The sequence below is a fragment of the Thermobia domestica genome, chromosome 10 (genome assembly GCF_964235325.1).
Source record: "Thermobia domestica chromosome 10, izTheDome1.hap1.1, whole genome shotgun sequence".
Lineage (NCBI taxonomy): Eukaryota > Metazoa > Arthropoda > Insecta > Zygentoma > Lepismatidae > Thermobia > Thermobia domestica.
Genome location: NC_137463.1, coordinates 29,149,472 through 29,167,732, shown reverse-complemented (window position 1 = coordinate 29,167,732; position 18,261 = coordinate 29,149,472). Strand labels below are relative to the sequence as shown.

The 18,261-nt window shown below is 38.2% G+C and overlaps 1 protein-coding gene across 1 annotated transcript in view; it reads left to right on the top strand.

Moving 5' to 3' along the window:
- fry (microtubule binding protein furry) overlaps positions 1-18,261 on the top strand; it is a 1,411,512-nt gene that overhangs the window by 39,198 nt on the left and 1,354,053 nt on the right. The window contains exons 4-5 of the mRNA XM_081727912.1: positions 8,886-9,056; positions 17,883-18,079. Of these exons, the coding sequence (XP_081584038.1) occupies positions 8,886-9,056; positions 17,883-18,079 (368 nt within the window). The remainder of the gene's footprint in view (positions 1-8,885; positions 9,057-17,882; positions 18,080-18,261) is intronic.

Sequence of the window (18,261 nt, the reverse complement as noted above, 5' to 3'; positions counted from 1 at the left end):
GATTCTGCATGATGTTAGTCACAGTGGAGAATACCTTTTCAGCGATCAACTATATTTATTCTTATCATGTGCATGGTTTGAGTATGTATTCAGAAGTTAATACAGTAGATCACATAAAACGTAGGATGGGGCGCACTAGATTAGTGATGGAGCGCTCACCTCTGGTGCGATGGGTCCCTGATTCGATCCCAGGGCATGTGAATTTGTGGTGGACAACTTCGTGTTCGTAGGTTTTTCGAATTCTCTTGTTTCCTTCCACATTCTCATTCCACCAATTATTTCGTTGTGATTCACTTTCTCTACTCATCCGATTTCTTCAGCACAGAGAACATAACTGTAAAACAAACATGATATTTCATTTTATTCCATAAAACGTAGTAACCCCCCTATTCGGATTAGGAAGGTCTTTCGGCATCTATGGCCATGTTAGCCGGTCAAGTATGAGGGATGACGTCCCTCGGCGACCACACTATCCGAGAAAAGGGAAGGAAGAAAAGATTGGGAAAGGAAGGAAACGGTCTGGAACCTCTATGTTAGGTACAATCCCGATATTTGCCTGGTGTGAATGAGGAAAACCCAGGAAAACCTCATTCAGGATGGGTGGTATAGGAAGAAGTTTTAACATTTTTTCTACCGAGTGTCCCCACCGGAATAGAACCTGCGACCGCTCCCCCTATTTGGGACAAAAGGGCTGGGGGAAGGCAGCAGTGTAGCCAGCAAATCATTTTCAGGGCGTTCATGATTTTTTTCGCGTGGGCCGGGCTTAAAAGCAAACTAAGTCATCTTTCAGACGAACTCTATTTGGGGTGCGGGGACTCATTTTCCCCTTCCCATGGCTACACCCTGGTTGTAGACAATATCATTTGCAACAGTCGATCCAGGCCCACTGAACCCTTTCATCTGGCCCACGTGACTCGTTATTGAAAATTTATTTCTTGCGGGTTTAACTGAATTGACAGTTGTTCTTGACTAATGTCCACGTTGAAAATATCCTTTGCATTGGAACATTCAATGCACAGTATCAACGAAAATTGAGAGACTAGTTCAAAACATGAAGGGTCAAGTTTCTGCGAAAAATGGTAAATAAATAGATTTTTGTGCTCTTTTTTAGGAAGTAAATATTTTGGTTACCATTATAACAGTGTTTGTGTTCCTGTGATGGTGGTGTACGATGAACGAATTTCTCCATTGTCTATGGCCATTAATTTCTTATGAAAATGTTATATTTCGTCAAGTACGGTCCTGGACGCCAATAAATCCACTCACTGTTCCGACTTGCATATGACTGTCCTACGTTTACGCATAGCTTTCCCTGTTGGACTAGTGGCTAACACATGCCCTTGGTACGCGTTGTCCCGATTCGATTCGTGGTGGGAGCGCATTGAGTTCATTATAGTGGTTCGGATTCCACTTTAAACTGAAGGCCTATGTCTTAATATAGCCTTGATGCTAAAAAGGAACACTAAATTTCAATGAACAAACTTAGAGGTGATATAGTTTGCTAGACGCTCGAGCGGCCTTTATCCCCCCACTCCTGATAGGTATCCATTTTAGAGAGGCCGGGTGAACATCTAAGCCTTATTGGAGTGAGAATAGGAGAAAAATTTACTGCCAACTGGAAATCGAATCCTGGCTTCTCAATTGGCAGATAGATGCCTTACCTTTACCAGCGGTCCCGGGTTCGATTCCCGGTGGGAGCACTGGGTTGAAAAAGTGTAGAAAGCCTTTTCAAGCCAGCCATCCTGAATGAGGTTTTCCTGGGTTGTCCTCATTCGCACTAGGCAAATGTCGCGATGGTACCTAACTTATAGGTCCGAGGCTGCTTCCTTCCTTCCTCAATCTTTTCTTCCTTCCCTTTCCCCGTATAGTGTGCTCGCCGAGGGACATCATCCCTCATACGTAACGGGCTACATGGCCATAGATGCCGAAAGCCCAGAAATCTAAAATCTTAATCTCTTACCTTTACCTACTACAACATGCGGTTTTTAATAGATCACGTACCGTTGTAAAATACCGAACAACCTATTTTAAAATCGTCCCGTGATTAGGAAAAAAATTGGCTTCCGTCCTCTGTGTCTTTTTTATGTTTGCCACATGATGCGAATGCTGGAATTGAACATTGCTAGAAAGTAAAAACACTTTTCCTAATTGTTTTATTATCAAGTTATGACATATTAATGTATAATGACATATTAAGAATGTATAACAAGAAACCCGATTATTATGAATTTAATAGGATTCGATTCCCAGTGGCAGGCGTGTGTGTTTGCGGCGATGAACTCCTTGTTTCTTAAGTATTGGGTGTTCAGAAATTACTGTTCCATTTTATATAGTTGTAGTGTATATTCAACCATATTGAAGGGAGAGAAATAATAATAGAAAAAAAACGAGTTTATAGTTCCATGTAATATTTTAAATGAACTCAGAGGCATTGAATGTTCGTTCTACGTGTTAATCTACAGGTGTCTAGCTGGTATTGCTGTTCGTACTAAATCTGAAGCATGTCTTCAATGGAGATTCTTATGGATACGCAATAACACACTGAGCAATTATTTGTATTAGTACAAAATGGATACAAGGCCTGGTAGAATTGTTATAGATTCTTATGATGGGGATTTTCATCCACTTCCGTGATTCCACTAGTGTCTGTAGAAGTGTAGGGACGTTAACATTATTCATTATGAACAAGAATATTCTTCTGTCATCAAGGCAAATGTCATGTTGCAGAAGTTTCGGGAAGAAAATGGGAGTAGGCCTGCTAATTGGATATCTGTAGAGTAAAATGTGGAAAGTATCCTCATCACCAAAAGTGCCTTTACATCGCCGCGCCGTGACGGGTGTGTGACCGCGAAGTACTCCCAAGGAAGGGAAGATTGCATAAGAATTTGTGATTAATTTTGAAGAGTTTTTACTTTGACTAGGAAATTAGCCTAAACATAGGAAGTAAAGACATAGATTTGAAGCATCAATGCACAGTCATCTCTGAAAAGATTCGTATTCTCAGTTTTTCAAGTTATTGTCTTATATTGTTTTTCGATTTATTGACTGAAACAAGCGTCAAAATTAAGCAAGTGGAAGAAATTAACATGTGCTGCTATCTATTGATTGTTTTACTTTTTATTTCATATAATATACTTTTGTTTCAGTCTTCAAGTCGATTTAAATTAAAATATTCATTTAAAAAATACTTTTTTTTTTTAAATGACTGGAGAGAGAGTTTCTTCAGAGAAAGCTACAGGAACTACATACCGCAAGATAAAATGTTTTGCTTTTGCCATAGATGGTCATTTTGCTTTGAGGTTACTCGGGGTCTCATCCTTCAAGGAGCTCGAGCCCACTAACCTCGGTGGGGCTAGCGCTTACTCCGGCACTCGCTTATTAACCTCATTAGGGCTTCCGCTCACTCGGACTTGGGCTCACTAAGATCTATAGGACTTGCAGTCAGGCTTGAGCCCGTACCCGATTGAGCAGCAATCTCGGACAGGGCTCTAAATGATAACAATCGAAGTGGGGGAGGTGGGAGACAATTGTGAAAAAATATAAACTTCACACTGAGATAGAGAGTTACCATATTTGAACATCAATTAAACAATACAGTCTTTAATAAGACTTTAATGCTCAGTTGTACCAATCGAGGATTAAAATCAGATAAGATAGTCCGTTGATTATTTTCATCTTTGGATAAGATTGCATCGTTGCACCAATAGTTTGTGAGAAAGGGTTAACTTATTTACGAATAATCGGAAGTTGTATAAAACTAAGACGTTTACGACATGGCATCATGCAGTATTGTGCATTTGATTAGCTAAAACGTGTAACAACTGAAAACTGATTTCCGTAGCATGTGGTAAATCTTTGTTACTATGTATGGAAAGAAAGCTAACGAAGAACTTCAGTCCTCGGTTGGTGCAACTGAGCAAAAACAAATTAATGGGCTTTAAAGCTGCAGATAACGTTAGGGATACAGCTTATCACTAGTTCACCCATTGATTACATATGAAATACTTGTTAATTACATACGAATTACTGTAAGGAATCTGCAAATTTCTGACAAAAATGTTACTTTATTCAACCTACCACCCCTTTTCCGCCCTCTAACCAGGATTTCGCACCCTGGCCCCGGGCCTAGTTTGGACATCTCTGACTTGTACTCCTTACGAAGTTGAATCAGATAGCTTTAAAATACCTTGGGAAGAACATGTGCTGTGTTTAAAATTGATCGTCAGAATAAGCAAACGTCATTTTTTTTTTTAACTTTTTTTTCAAGCATCAGTACCTTTCGCGTCGTTGTATTCAAGGACAAACACCGTCCTCCCTAGGTGAAAAGACTTACAGACAAGGAAATGCTTTGGGAAAAAAATCTGTCACTTTTATGTTTCTTGAAGTAAGATAAACGATAAAAATGTTTGCCCAAAGATACACACGACAATATTGATAAAATCTAATTAGAACATGAATCATTTTTATGAAGACAGGATTAAGTAAAGGTAAGCGATCTTACGAGACTTGTTGCAAAAATTTTATTGCTTTCCAGATCGTTTTCATTAATACTAAAAATGTTATTACATTATCGAGTTTCGTTCTTGGTGACATACAGAGTGAATTATTTGTGTGAGCTTTGCGCGTTCAGGAGGAACTGTATATACAATATTTGTCCAGCTGTCTTGTCTAAATTCTGTTCATTTGAGAACAATAGAAGCGAATATTTGATTGATTTGGAATGACATCTTTTGTCAGCACAAAGGCATATAGAGTGACATCTACAGTTTCAAGTGAAAAACTAAAATGCTGTAGTCAGTGGCGATTTCTAGGGTGACTTTCAATACGCGCGGTGAAATTTGTACTACGAGAAGCACTATAGTGATCGCATGGATTCGTGAAGCTTGATCTAGATCTACCTATTCCAGCTCGCAGTAGAACGTAAGGGTGTTTCCCGGTCGCTAACTTAGGTTCATGAAATTTTGCCACTGTCGTCTCTCGCGTCATACGGAGTGCATCTCTCGAGAATACAATGTTGTCGGATTGCCGCTAAGTTTCATTTTGTTTATTTTTATTATTGTCATATTTTATATTTTTGCTATTATTATTATTATTATTATTTAATTGGAATAACTTTTAGTATTCGTATTATAGTTCTTTAAATTATATTTTTTTCGCTCGTTCGCCATGTCTTCTAAGTTTGGGTAACATTGTTGGTGCACGTTTGTTATTTTACGTTTTCTCAAGTGTGCGTTCGGATGGCAGCTCCACGAATCGTGCCGAATTCTTCCGATACTTCACACGTGACGCAAAGCCATTCTATGATTGGTGTAGAGCCCAGGTTTCACGAGTCCTTATGGTCACTATAGTTGCCCAAGTTAAGCACGAAGGGGGGCGCGGTGGCTCAGTGGTAGAGCGTTCACCTCCGGTGAGAGGTCCCTGGTTCGGTCCCAGCTCGCGCCGTGTGGACTCTGTGGTGCACAAACACCGCGCTCGTGAATTTTCTCGGGTTCTCCCGTTTCCTCCCACTTTCTTCATTCCACCATTTTCATTCATTTCTCATAATCACCGTCTCCTTTAGCCTAACCGGCAAAACCGTGGCACGTAAAACTGAAATATTTCATTTTCATTTTCCAAGTTGAGCACGATCGGAGATATGCCTGGGTTGGATTTAGGAATCTCAAAGCTCCGGGAGAGAGTTTTTCCTCCAGACTTCCTCTTGAGTTATACTGTCTGTCGTGCGTTGTGTGTTTTCCCATTTTGAATCGAATCTGATCCGTAGATAAGGGGTCTGAGCAACCCATTGAGCACCTCCAGCCCCGATGAAACTTCCGGTTGTTTGTTTAGATAATTGTACGTGCAAACAAATTGTTACGTTGCAGCAGGCCGCCTCTACCATATGTACAGTACGTGCATTTGTACGGGGCCGGCAAAATCTGTCATAACTATTATTTAAAATAAATATTTCTTGTTGGAAACAGACTCGATGATGGTGTAGTTAAATTTGTTAAGCCGGCCTTCTATATGAATATTACATTCATAAATCATATTTAGGTCGCATTAGTTTAAGGTCACGTGGACAATTCTGAAGCAAATGGTCAAACAAATCCCAGCATGAATTGCTTGATTGTTGTCAAATATAAAAACTCAATTCTCGAACAGTTGCGAACACTTGTTCCATTTAGTTAGTTATCAAAGCTGTGATATGAAAACTAGACTTGTCACAAACAAGTTTCTTATCATTGAAGATGTAAATATTTTTCTCAGCAATTAACAGATGTAGAAGGAATATCAAGAAATAAAGATAAAAGAGCTAGTTGTACTGGAATTGCAAACTGATATATTGAGGTTGAAACTCTATATTGAATTCTATAAAAAGGATTACCATATTTCCCCTGCAGGCGTGTTTGCTTTTTCTCTCACTAACAAAATAGATTATTATTTTAAAAAGATACAAAGAGATTGTAGTGTTTAGGCGTTTGCGAGTGCGAGTGCTCATTTCCTCCCGTTCGTTGTTCATTATGGGGTAGCATACTTAACATTTTTTTATTTATTCCTTCTGGAGAAAGAGGATGGGGCGGCAAATGATGTCATTACACGGGAGTTAGATTGCCTAGGTCCGGTCCTGTATCTCAGTGTACACCACGTGAAACAGTTTTTTTTTGGGGGGGGGGTAAAGCTAAGTCCTTAAGCCAAATTTTACCATGCCGAGGCTTAAATAAAGCATTTTACGTCAAATTAAATGAAGCACATTTGGAGATGAATGAATATTTGAAAATAGAAAATATTTAAGACTTTAAATTTATCGAGTTGAAACTCATTTAGTTTCATCTTTAGCATTTTATTCCATGGACAGATTAACATTTTGTATCCTGAGCATTATAGTATCCCGCTAATTTCAACAGCGATGCGGGCAGTCTATCAGGCAAGGATGCTAGGAATATGTAGGGAACTGATTTCTGATTGCCCATATGTTGGGATCACCTGGAATAATCACATTCATCAACGAACTTTTGACCGTCTACTTTCTGGCCAAAATTGATGATGATCCATTAAGTAATGCTTGATACAGTATGTTTTGTCTTTCGGATGGATGCATGGACAGACATGAATTGCTGTAAGCGAAACTTCGTAAAAGCAAACAGACAAGAATGTAAGGTGAACTTAAGTCTTGCCGTCTGTCTCAATGTCCTGGCTACGGGCCGGAATTGAACTCTGAATTCCATGTATTAAAGGCACGCGCTCTACTGACTAAATTAGGGAGGAGGGTTACATAAAGCAAATAAATTATTTAGCTAACGATAAAGTAGTATTTCTGTTTAGATTTACTCATTTTTGAGAGCAAAGAGAATGTCCATGTTGTCAAGATAGCGCAAATGATAAGGTCGTTTATTTTGGAGTTTTTTTTTTTTTTTTTTTTTTTTTTACGGGTATAATGACGTGTAGTCTGGAATTCCCTTTCATCAGATGTAACAAATGTCAGGATAATACAATCGGCTACACTTTGCAGTATTATTTTATGGATAAATTTAAGTAAAATAAGTATTTACACATGCTATCGATAAATATATTATTTAAAAGCAAATTATGTATAGATGGATTAGTTTGCGGGTGAGACTTTTGACATTGCCGGAATCTTGAAATAAAATTAATGCTTTTATTATTAATTTTTCTGGTGAAGTATCAAAACACCCAGTATCAAAACGTCCACTGATTAAAATGTTGGCTAATTTATTCCAGAATGCCCAGTCACAAAAAATAATGATCTATATTATATCTTGATACTTACACTTACTTGTTGCCTTCTCTTTGTTCTGTGAGGGGTTTATTGGGAATCCGAGCAGCAAACTTAGACATCATGGAAATAACTCTCACAAGGGGGCTCAATGGTAGAGCGTTCACCTCCGGTGCTTGGGGTCCCTGGTTCGATCCCAGCTCCCCCGTGTGAACTTTGTGGTGGACAAACACCGTGCTCGTGGATTTTCTCGGGGTTCTCCCGTTTCCTTCCACTTTCTTCATTCCATCATTTCATTCATTTCTTATTATCACCGTCTTCTTTAGCCTAACCGATATATTCGTGGGACGTAAAACTTAAAGATTTCATTTCATTTTCACTGGCACAAATTTCCGAGGGATGAGGGTGACATGTTCCCCGCAATCTTGGAACTAAGGGGGATTGTCTCTGCCAATTATCTGATTTATTTATTTATTTATTTATTTATTTATTTATTTTTTTAGAGAAATGTGATGATTTGTGTCCGACTGCCACAAAGGAAAGTGTTTTGAAATTGATGTCCCTATCCCAGAATAAACCTCAAATCTGCCCGCCTCCCAGTGTTGAAGACAACTCTGTTCCCCTGATCCTCCACAGCATTGTTTTTTTTTTTTAACTTCATAAATATTTTGAACATCGCTTGAAAGATATGGGAACGGTCTTACCCTCCATTCCCCAATGTTGAAGACAGATTTGCGCCGCTGATGGAAGTGACTAATTTACTGGGACTAGATTACAATTAGATCCACAAGAAGTACAAATCTTTGTTCTTCACTAATAAGTAAGGTTTTCTCTGGACAACCTGATTCCACGAACCCTGACACAATGTTGTGCATCACAAAGTTACATGGCCTGGTATCGAACTAGGTACCCCAAGCACCAGAGGGGAGCACCCTACCACTGAGTCTCCCTACCTCCTAAACTCTTCCTAGAGTTTTTCTCGACATATAGTATTTCATCACATTCACAGAGATGTTTGAAACACCCTGTCGGTCACGATGACAATTTTTATTTGAGTTCTTCCTCAGTCCTAGATAAATGTCGGAATAGTAACTTTAGGCTTCCTTCAAATTTTTTCATGTGTCCAATGTAAAATGACTTAAACTATTATTTTTCTTTTTTAAAATTACAGAACCTCAAGATACAGGACCACCTCCTCCAGTTTCGGAAGCTGAGGAACTTGCAAACGATGAAGCCGTTGGTCCTTCAGCGGATCTCGCAACAACAGGAGCTTCTCAACCCCCGGAGACAGCAGAGAGGGTCGAAACAAATGCAGAAGGAGCGTCAACGGCTGCAAATATAGGTAATAATAGTCAGTCAATTACAATAGAGTAGGTAAATAGTCATTCAGTTATAGTATAGTAATGATTTCAGTTAATTACGCTAATAGAGGAGGGCTAATAGATTAACATGTTAACTTTTAGAGATTATGCGTATTACGTCACTACGCATGGCGATCAGATTATTGGCGATCAATCGAGATCAAGCGACAATCAAACGATCTGGCCAAATTGAAATCAACTTTGTTTCTGTTGGGCCGAACAACTTAACTTGTTAACTGTGTACAAATTATGCGTATTACGTCACTACGCGTGGCGATTAAACGCTGAATGTGGCAATCGAACTCAAACGATCTGGGGGGTAACAGGTTAGCTTGTTAGCTCCTGAACTAAATTATGTGTATTACTCGCTAGGAGTTGCAATCAAACGCGATCAAAAGACGACGTCCCAATTTTGATCAATTTTGCTTCCTTGCGGGGATAACAGGTTTACCCTACAAAATTATAGGTATTACATCACTACGATCAAACGCTAATTGTTAGCGATCAATACGATCAAACGACCATGCCCAGTCCCAATCAATTTTGCCTCTATAGGGGCAGGTCACTGTTGGATGCGTTGCTCGCGAAATCTAACATGTTTGTCTTTTTCGTAACGCTCATACCACATAATCGAGCATCAACAATTATTCTCTTTGGAAATCAGAGAGGTCGCTCATTTACACTGTCACTACCTGCTCGTTCATTACACGCTGCAGTTCTACTGCTTCTCATGTAGTACGGAGTTTACCCTAACATACCACCACTAACAGCTTGGCGCTGTAAATGCTGCTTTATCGTTGCTAATCCAGGCATCTGACATGTTTCCAACTCTAGTGTTCCTATTGTTTTGATAACAACCATCTGTATGTGTGATCACCGTATACTTCTTTTTAAATAAAAATGCACCAAAATGAATAAAATTGTGGCTTGTGTAATGAATAGTGTGCCACGTGCTATGAAAAAGAATGAATTACAAATTTCTAGAGCTTCATGAGCTCCTTGCTGTTGCATTTTACTTGCTGAAAGGTGTTGTATTCAATTCGTTTATTTGTTATTAGATATTCTACCTAGGAATATGAAAACCAAAGACCAGCAATGGTAAAATAGCCTGGAATCTTAAAATTACAAATTTTAAGATATACTGGACAGGGGCTACGTGTTGGCTGAAATATAATTCTCCAGAGACAATGTTAGATCAGTTGTGGAGCTCTGGTGGGAGCAATATTTGGTTCGATTCCAGGCCATGCGAGTTTATGATGAAGAATGTCGTATCAGTGAGTGAGTTTTCTCGGACTCTCCAGTTTCTTCCCATATTATTATTTCATCAAATTTCTCATGGTTATAAAGTGCCATTAACCATCCGTGTCCTATAGCCTACAGGGCATAATAGTGAGACAATAAATTTAAGAATTCATTTTCATTTTCAAGTAATAATAATAATGTTAAATAATAAGAAATCGTGTAGTTTTAGGCTATTACATGATTATCGCCAGAATTATCGTTTGCTAGTGATCAGTGGTTCCATACCTGCTCATTTACATCTGTGTTTATGTCCTAGAATTGTCAGGAATCTTTTCCGCCTTGTGAGAAACTCCCATGCGCCGTCTGTGCATGATTTTGAAACGTGTGATTTTGGACAGAGCAGGCTACGAATTTATAATGAGCACATATTTGTACAATATTCAGGTCTAACGTTCATTATCCCATGACTTCCAAAGCTTTGAACTCTTAAATCACTCGTTGCTGGACATTGATAGGAACTTTTTGTTTTGTTTCCACTTGTAGAATCACTTCCCGAAGTCTGTCCTCATAGTTGAGACTCACCCTGTATATATCGCGATTTTATTTGGTGCAGAAGTAAGCAGTGCTCGTCTGGCCGTAAGTTATTACCGTGTTTATATATATTAGGTGTTCTAAAAATAACGTCCACGACCACGGACTATAGAGCACTTTTCTACAAGTCAAAGCGAAAGATATATATATAATTATATACGTTTCGGGTCTTCGTCTGGAGACCCGAGTTGCACTAAGTGGCAACGTCGCAGATAAAGAATCACAGAGAAGATATACCAATCCACCAAATAGTCACATCGATTCTTTCAAGATGGCAGTTAAAAGTCGATAGATGTTTACACTAGTATCCCTTATTAGCGTAACAATAAATCTAACTACTTGATACATTCGTAGAGCAACGCTAATTGTTCCAAGTTAATCTGCAACGTTGCCACATGGAGAAATTTTGATAATTCTCCATAGTGGCTGAAGGAGACCCCGTAAAGTATATCATTATATAGCATTTTCACTTTATTTTGACCTGAAGAAGAGCCCTCTGTTATCCGTGGGCTCAATTTTTAGAACACCCTATATATATATATATATATATATATATATATATATATATATATATATATATATATATATATATATATATATATACATCCCGGCGGGAGCTCATGTGGTTCGCATTCCACGTTAATCAATAGGTCCATGTCTCATATAGCCTCGCTGCTGAAAGGGACGTTAAACTCAAAACCAAACATATATATATTAGAGAAGAAGGGGAGGGTGAAAGACTAAACAGTTGTTCTTCTCTTATTCTTACCATATTGTGCATATTTCTTTTCAAGATAAAGTGTGTGAAATGATGACTTAATACATTCTTGGGCTGAATGTCTGGCAAAATGACAACAAACTTGATCCAAGTTCAGATGGAAAAGGTCAGGATTAGTTGACAGATGTAGCATTCCGTTGTTTGAAATAACTTCCGTTCCGTTTTTACAATGAGTATCATGAATCTTTTGAAAATATAGATAGCCTACTTTTATAATGGGTATTATAAATTATGCTGCTATTGCTAGTAAGTACCAAACAGTCAGACGATGGTAGAGCGTAGATAATAGTAGGCTTATGTAGTTACAATTAAAGCTGCATGAAAATAAATTAACACTTTTTCCTTGATAATAGGCAGTAAACAGAAATAAAACGTGTTCAAAAGACAACATTGAACGTTTTCCGTTAACGAAGCCCTGAATTTATTTTCTAAAATTAATTGAAGCATGTATAAAATATCGTTCAAGGCTTTTGTAAATAGTATAGAAATACTTTGCGTAACGCGGTTAGTTGAATTCAAGAAACGTCTGCGCTATGCAAATCCGCTTTGTTCCTGATCTATTTGCAGTTGGTTTGAATTGATTTGTTCATTTTTTTAAAAAAAGGATAGTAAACAAGTTTAAAAATGAAACAAGTAGCGGTGTCACGCGTTCTCCACGTGAAGGAGTTTGGTTTTGTATGGCATGATATTTTCTCAATATTGAAACCGGAAGTGTTAGCATATTTCTACCACTTCCACTTTTAGTACAGGGATTACAGAGAAGATAGAATATATTCTTTGGACGCTTAGTAGATTGCAGAAAACCGATTCTCGCTATTATAATTTTTAGTCTGTAGCGATCGTCGTTAAAACCGGAAGTGGTTGATTTTCTGTCATTTCCGCGTTTGATAGATTACAGTAGAGATGGAATATATTCTTGAGACGCTTAACTGATTGCAGAAAACTGTTTCTCGCTATCTATTACCGTTTTGTTTTTATAACAATCAACGTTAAAACCGGAAGTGGTTGATTTTTGCCACTTCCAGTTTTAGTAGAGAGACGATAGTGAAGATGGAATATTAGAGAAAACCGCATCTCACTATCTATTACATTTTTTTTATTCTATGACGATCAATTGTAAAACTGGAAGAAGTTGATTTCTGCCACTTCCGGTTTGAATAGAGATTGAGGGAAAAAATGGCACTTATTCTTAGAACGCTATTTGCTCTCTACCAATAGTGAAAGCGGAAGTTGTAGTAAATTTCTACCATTTCTATTTTAGTAGAAAGTTAAGGATGACTGTGAAACATATTTTTGGGATGCTTAATCGATTGCAGAAAACCATTTCTTGATATCTGTTACCTTTTTTGTTCTATAGCGATCAGTGTAGAAAGTGGAAATGGTTGATTTGTACCACTTCCGGTTTGAATATTCACTTTATCAACAAACTCGATTCCTAACTTTTGATTTTCTTCATTTTGATCGAATTTGGTGTGATCCATCAGGTACCGTAGTTCTTGAGAATTTTGTATCCCGGACGAAGAGATGGGCATACGGACATGGTATATATATATATACATAGATAGATAGATATAAATATACCACATTGACTTGATCCCTAGTCTTCCGTTGCAAGCGCTGCTATCGGCTGAAGGAATTCCACTCACTTTCTCTTGCTTAGCAACAGCTGAACCCTTATTGGCTCAACGCATGGGTGTGAGCTTTAGTTCGCATTTTTGCCACGGCTCAAGACATTTTGGCAGCACTATAGATTTATAGATAGATAGATATAGATATACAGGATGTTACAAAAAATGTATCACAATATTTTGGAAATATTCTTCACATCAAAATAAGACAAAAATGTTCATGTAGATCTGTGGTCGGAAGTGCATAGTTTCGTAGTTACAGGGTGCCAAAAACGTGAAAAAATGAAGTTTAAAGGTCCATAGTTCCACTATTATAGGACCGAGTCGGGTCAAGACCAGGCCCGCAACTAGCCACAGAGGTTTGGGGGGCCATGAATAAGTTAGGGGGGCTAAGTCTTTAAAAATTCTCTTACAAATATCTAAATTGCTTTTTTTTTTGTATAAATGATGGCATTTTGTATTGGTCTGGGGAGCCACAAAAACTTTAAGGGGGTAGGCCCCCTAGCCCCTCTAGTTGCGGACCTGGTCAAGACATCAGTGAGGAACTAGTATGTGAATTATCCAAATATCCATCTTTTAGAACTTCTGGTACTTGCACAATTACTTTTAGAGAGGTTGTTTAGGTGTACTTGATCATTTTCCACCTACCTCTCTAAAAATTGGTTGGCATGGGAGACACGGGTTCGATTCTGGCGTGAGCTCATGTGGTTCGGATTCCACGTTCATCAGTAGGTTCGCATCTCATATAGCTTCGATGCTGAAAGGGAAGTCAACTCATCAACTCTAAAATTTGGTGTGCAAGTACTGGAGCATTCTTAAACATGGATACTTGGGTAGTTCACATACCAGTTTCTCAGTGATGTCCTGACCCGACTACGATAGGTCCCATAGTAATGGAGCTATAAACTTTTGAAGTTGACGGGGCCGCGGTGGCTCAGTGGTAGAGCGTTTACCTCTGCTGCATGAGGTTCCTGATTCGATCGTAGCTCGCGCCATGTGAACTTTGTAGTGGACAAACACCGTGTGCGTGGGTTTCCTCGGGGTTCTCCCGTTTCTCCCACTTTCTTCATTCCACCATTTCATTCATTTTTCATCATCACCGTCTCCATTAGCCTAGCCGGCATAACCGTGGGACATAAAACTCAAAGATTTCATTTTTTTTTGAACACAGGTCTATACGCACTTTCTTTCAACACATTTTTTGTAAGACCCTGTATATATATATATAAAGGAATTTTGGTGAATCAAGCTCCTTAAAAATATTTTAAGATGTTAAATAATGCAGAAAATTTTTTCAGCATATAAAAGTTGAAGAAAAAGGAAAAGCGATAGTATTTTTTTTTTCAATTGTAAATTTGGAAAAAGTGAAATCTTTCAGTTTGACGTCCAACCATTATGTCCTTTAGGCAAAGGGAGTCGATTAATGGAAGAATTGGAATGAGAATGTGGGAGGAAACGGGAATACCGTGAAAAAATCACCGACACGATGTTGTCCACCATAAACTTACTTTGTCAGGGATCGAGCCAAGGACCCCATATACCAGAGGTAGGCATTCTGCCACTGAACCACGGTATCCCTCAAAGTGAAAAATGGAATTCTTTATTTGTACACTCCACGGTTGTCAGTAGGCTTAAGGAAGAGGGATGATTAATGAAAGAAAATGATTACGAAAGGAATTGATAGAATGAGGATGTGGGAGAAAACGAGATAAAACACAAGAACACGATGGTGTTCAATACGAACTCATATGGCTTGGGATTGAATCAGTGACCTGTCTCACCAGAGGTGAGCACTCTACCACTGAGCCACCGTTCCCCTATTCTTCAATTATAGTTATCTTCATATGATAAGCCAATACTCGACTCGCGTTGTATAATATTTCCATCTGTACGTCTATACGCGCTATTTACAGCTTTTGTTTGGTTATCTTTAAAAATTTAAATTGACAAATTATTACCAGTTCGTAAATATGTGTAATAATAAAAGTCTGTGTTGTTCGAAATCGAGTAATGCAAAGCTCTAATATTAGAATGATAAATACATAACAATGCATGTCTAAAGACAGAGTGACCCAAAAATTCGAAGTTCTTATATTTAGAACGTAGAATTGCAAGTTAAACCTGATAAATTTTAATTAAAAAGCAAGAATGAAACTCAAGCTTTCCCTTACAAAATGGATTACTACTGCTTCCTCCCTGGGCTCGATGTGTGTGGGGCAGAGTTCCAAATAGGCTGCACAGTCAGTAGCACAACTATCTCTTTTGATCAGCCAAAAGGTCATTTTTTTTTAAATTTTTATTTTTTTAGATATGGATTATCATATGGAAATATTTAAAGATAATTTCATTTATCGTTGACTGTAGGAAATACACAGACTCAGTGGCGTATAAAAGAAAGTTTAACTCCCGTTCAGCAAGATATTATGGGAAAACAAGCATTCACTATACTGTATTAAGATACAAAATACAAAAATCATACTTGTCCTGAAAGAATGAGATTAGTGCTTGAACATCCCTTCTCCTTGATGAAAATTTGCGTGTGCCACTGCACGGAGTTACGCCCAACATATTGGATTACATTACTTACATTTAATGAAAACATGTCTATTTCATGATGATTTTTCAGCAAAAATAGTAAATGTAACACATAGAATTACGATTTAGAAGAGTGTATGCGTTATTATTACACCATACTGTACAATGCATTGCAATGCGTATCTAAGGCAAAAAAAAAAAAAAAAAAAAAATCCTTATAACGTCGTGTATATGTATACTTCAGGAGAAAATTAATATAAATATTCAATGTTTTACGTCTAATGATTTCGGAGATCTGGCGAACTCCAAAATAAATTATTTTGCCCTCTCATCCCTTCTTAAGATAGTCAATTCCCAAACCTCACCTTATTTGCAGCCTAAGGTGTAAGGAGAACATTTATACAAAATTTCAAATTTCTGCGTCTAGTAATTTCGTAAATCTGGCGAACAACACACACACATATAAAAATGCAGGTCCCATATTCCCTTTTAGAATTCGTATTTCTCGAAATCCCATCTTATCTACCCATAGAGTGCAAAAGGAACATTTCCAAAAAGAAATTAAGGTTCTATTCCTACTAGTTTCTGGGATCTGTTGATGAGTCAATCAGTGGATTTACTCGTATATATACGAGGGGTGTTCAACAATTATTGTCCCTGATATAGAAGATCTGGCATTTTTCTACATAGTCACCCCTCACTGTAATGCACTTCTCCCACCTATGTTCTAGAGCACGAATACTAGTTTCAAAAAACTTGATGGCGTGCTGGAAGCCATTTTTGACAGCCTTCATAACATGCTCATCATTGTCAAATTTTGTCCTTCGAAGATGCTGCTTAAGCGTGGCGAATAAGTGAAAGTCACTTGGGACAAGATCTGAAGAGTAGGGAGGTGCTTAATTAAGTATTTCAAATTCGACATCAGCAATAGCGGCGGTAGTAAGGTGGCTTATGTGAGCAGGAGCATTGTCCTGCAGCAGCAGTACTTTCCTGTATAGCATCTGTCTGCGTTTCTCCTTTATTACCTCCTTAAATTTTGGAATCAATTGTGAATAATAGTCACCTGTAATTGTCTTTTTGCTCTGGAGATAGTCAATGAACAGTACGCCCTTACTATCTCCCAGCTAATGGCATTGTCTTGAATTTCTTATGAGGCGGAGAATCATGGTGCCACCTCTGTTGCTTGGATTCTTAATCGTAATGATGTACCCAGGTTTCATCTAGGGTCACACATCTAGCAAGAGTTACGTGGGTGTTTCTTAAACAAGGCCAAATTCGTCTCTGAACAACGGACTCGTTCAACGCTTTTGATCAATGGTTAACATTCGTGGTGGTTAACATTCATCGGGCTGATACCTTGTGCACCTCCAAGCATTGGTGTAAAATTGTGTGTATTGAATCGAGTATGGCAGCCATTATCATGGCGTGAACCATGTTAATCTTTTCTGGTGTGCATACCATTACGGGCGGTCCTGCACCTGATGCATGTTCACAGCTTTCCCTGCCACACCTAAAGTCACGTGACCGGTTCTTGATGATATGGTATGTAGGGGCGCTATAATCTAATACATTCATCATGTCTTCATGAGTCTCCTTGGGTGTTAATCCCTTCTTCTGGAGGTACTTAATGACGGCTCTTTGTTCAGATTTGTCCATTTTCTGTCATCGCTCACCTTGATCTGAAAAACAAAGAACAACCTTAACAATATACACCCGACATGCCTGAAACTTTGTCTCTAAACATTCAAAGGATGCATTATGCTTTCATCTATTTCGGATAATGCCTTCTATGTAAGGGACAATAATTGCTGAACTTCCCTTGTATATATAAATGCTTACCGATGTTTAACTAGCATGTCATGGACAACCTAATACATCGAACTGATGTACTCAACTAATTTCGAAATAGGCCTCTTTCTTGTCTAACCTAATTGGAATACGTTGAAACCACAAACTGGTCATTATTATTACATGATTGTAAAAGTTTCAGTAAAGATGAAAAATAATAATTTAACGTATTATATTCTTCCCAGATTCTCAGACGAAAGGAGGAAGTGCTCCAGTAGGGACAGTTCTCCCGTGGGGAGCACACAAAGAGAGGTTTCTGTTCCCGCCGTGCGTGAATATCGACATGGACATTCGACCAGGAGAATTTGTGATGAGAACATTATTTGCAGAGTTCACGGTGCAGGCAGAAAAGAAAATTGAAGCTGTTATGTCAGAATCGCAGGTAGGTCAAATTTCATTAATTAAAAAAAAAAAAAAAAAAAAAGCATAAGATTATATTCTTTTGTAGTCAAATAGTTAGCGTGTGTTTCCAGTCCTTAGAGTGTTTGGTATTGACCCAACATTGTCAAACAATAGGAAAGTAACTTGAATTAATATGTATTAAATTGTAGTTCAAATAGCCAA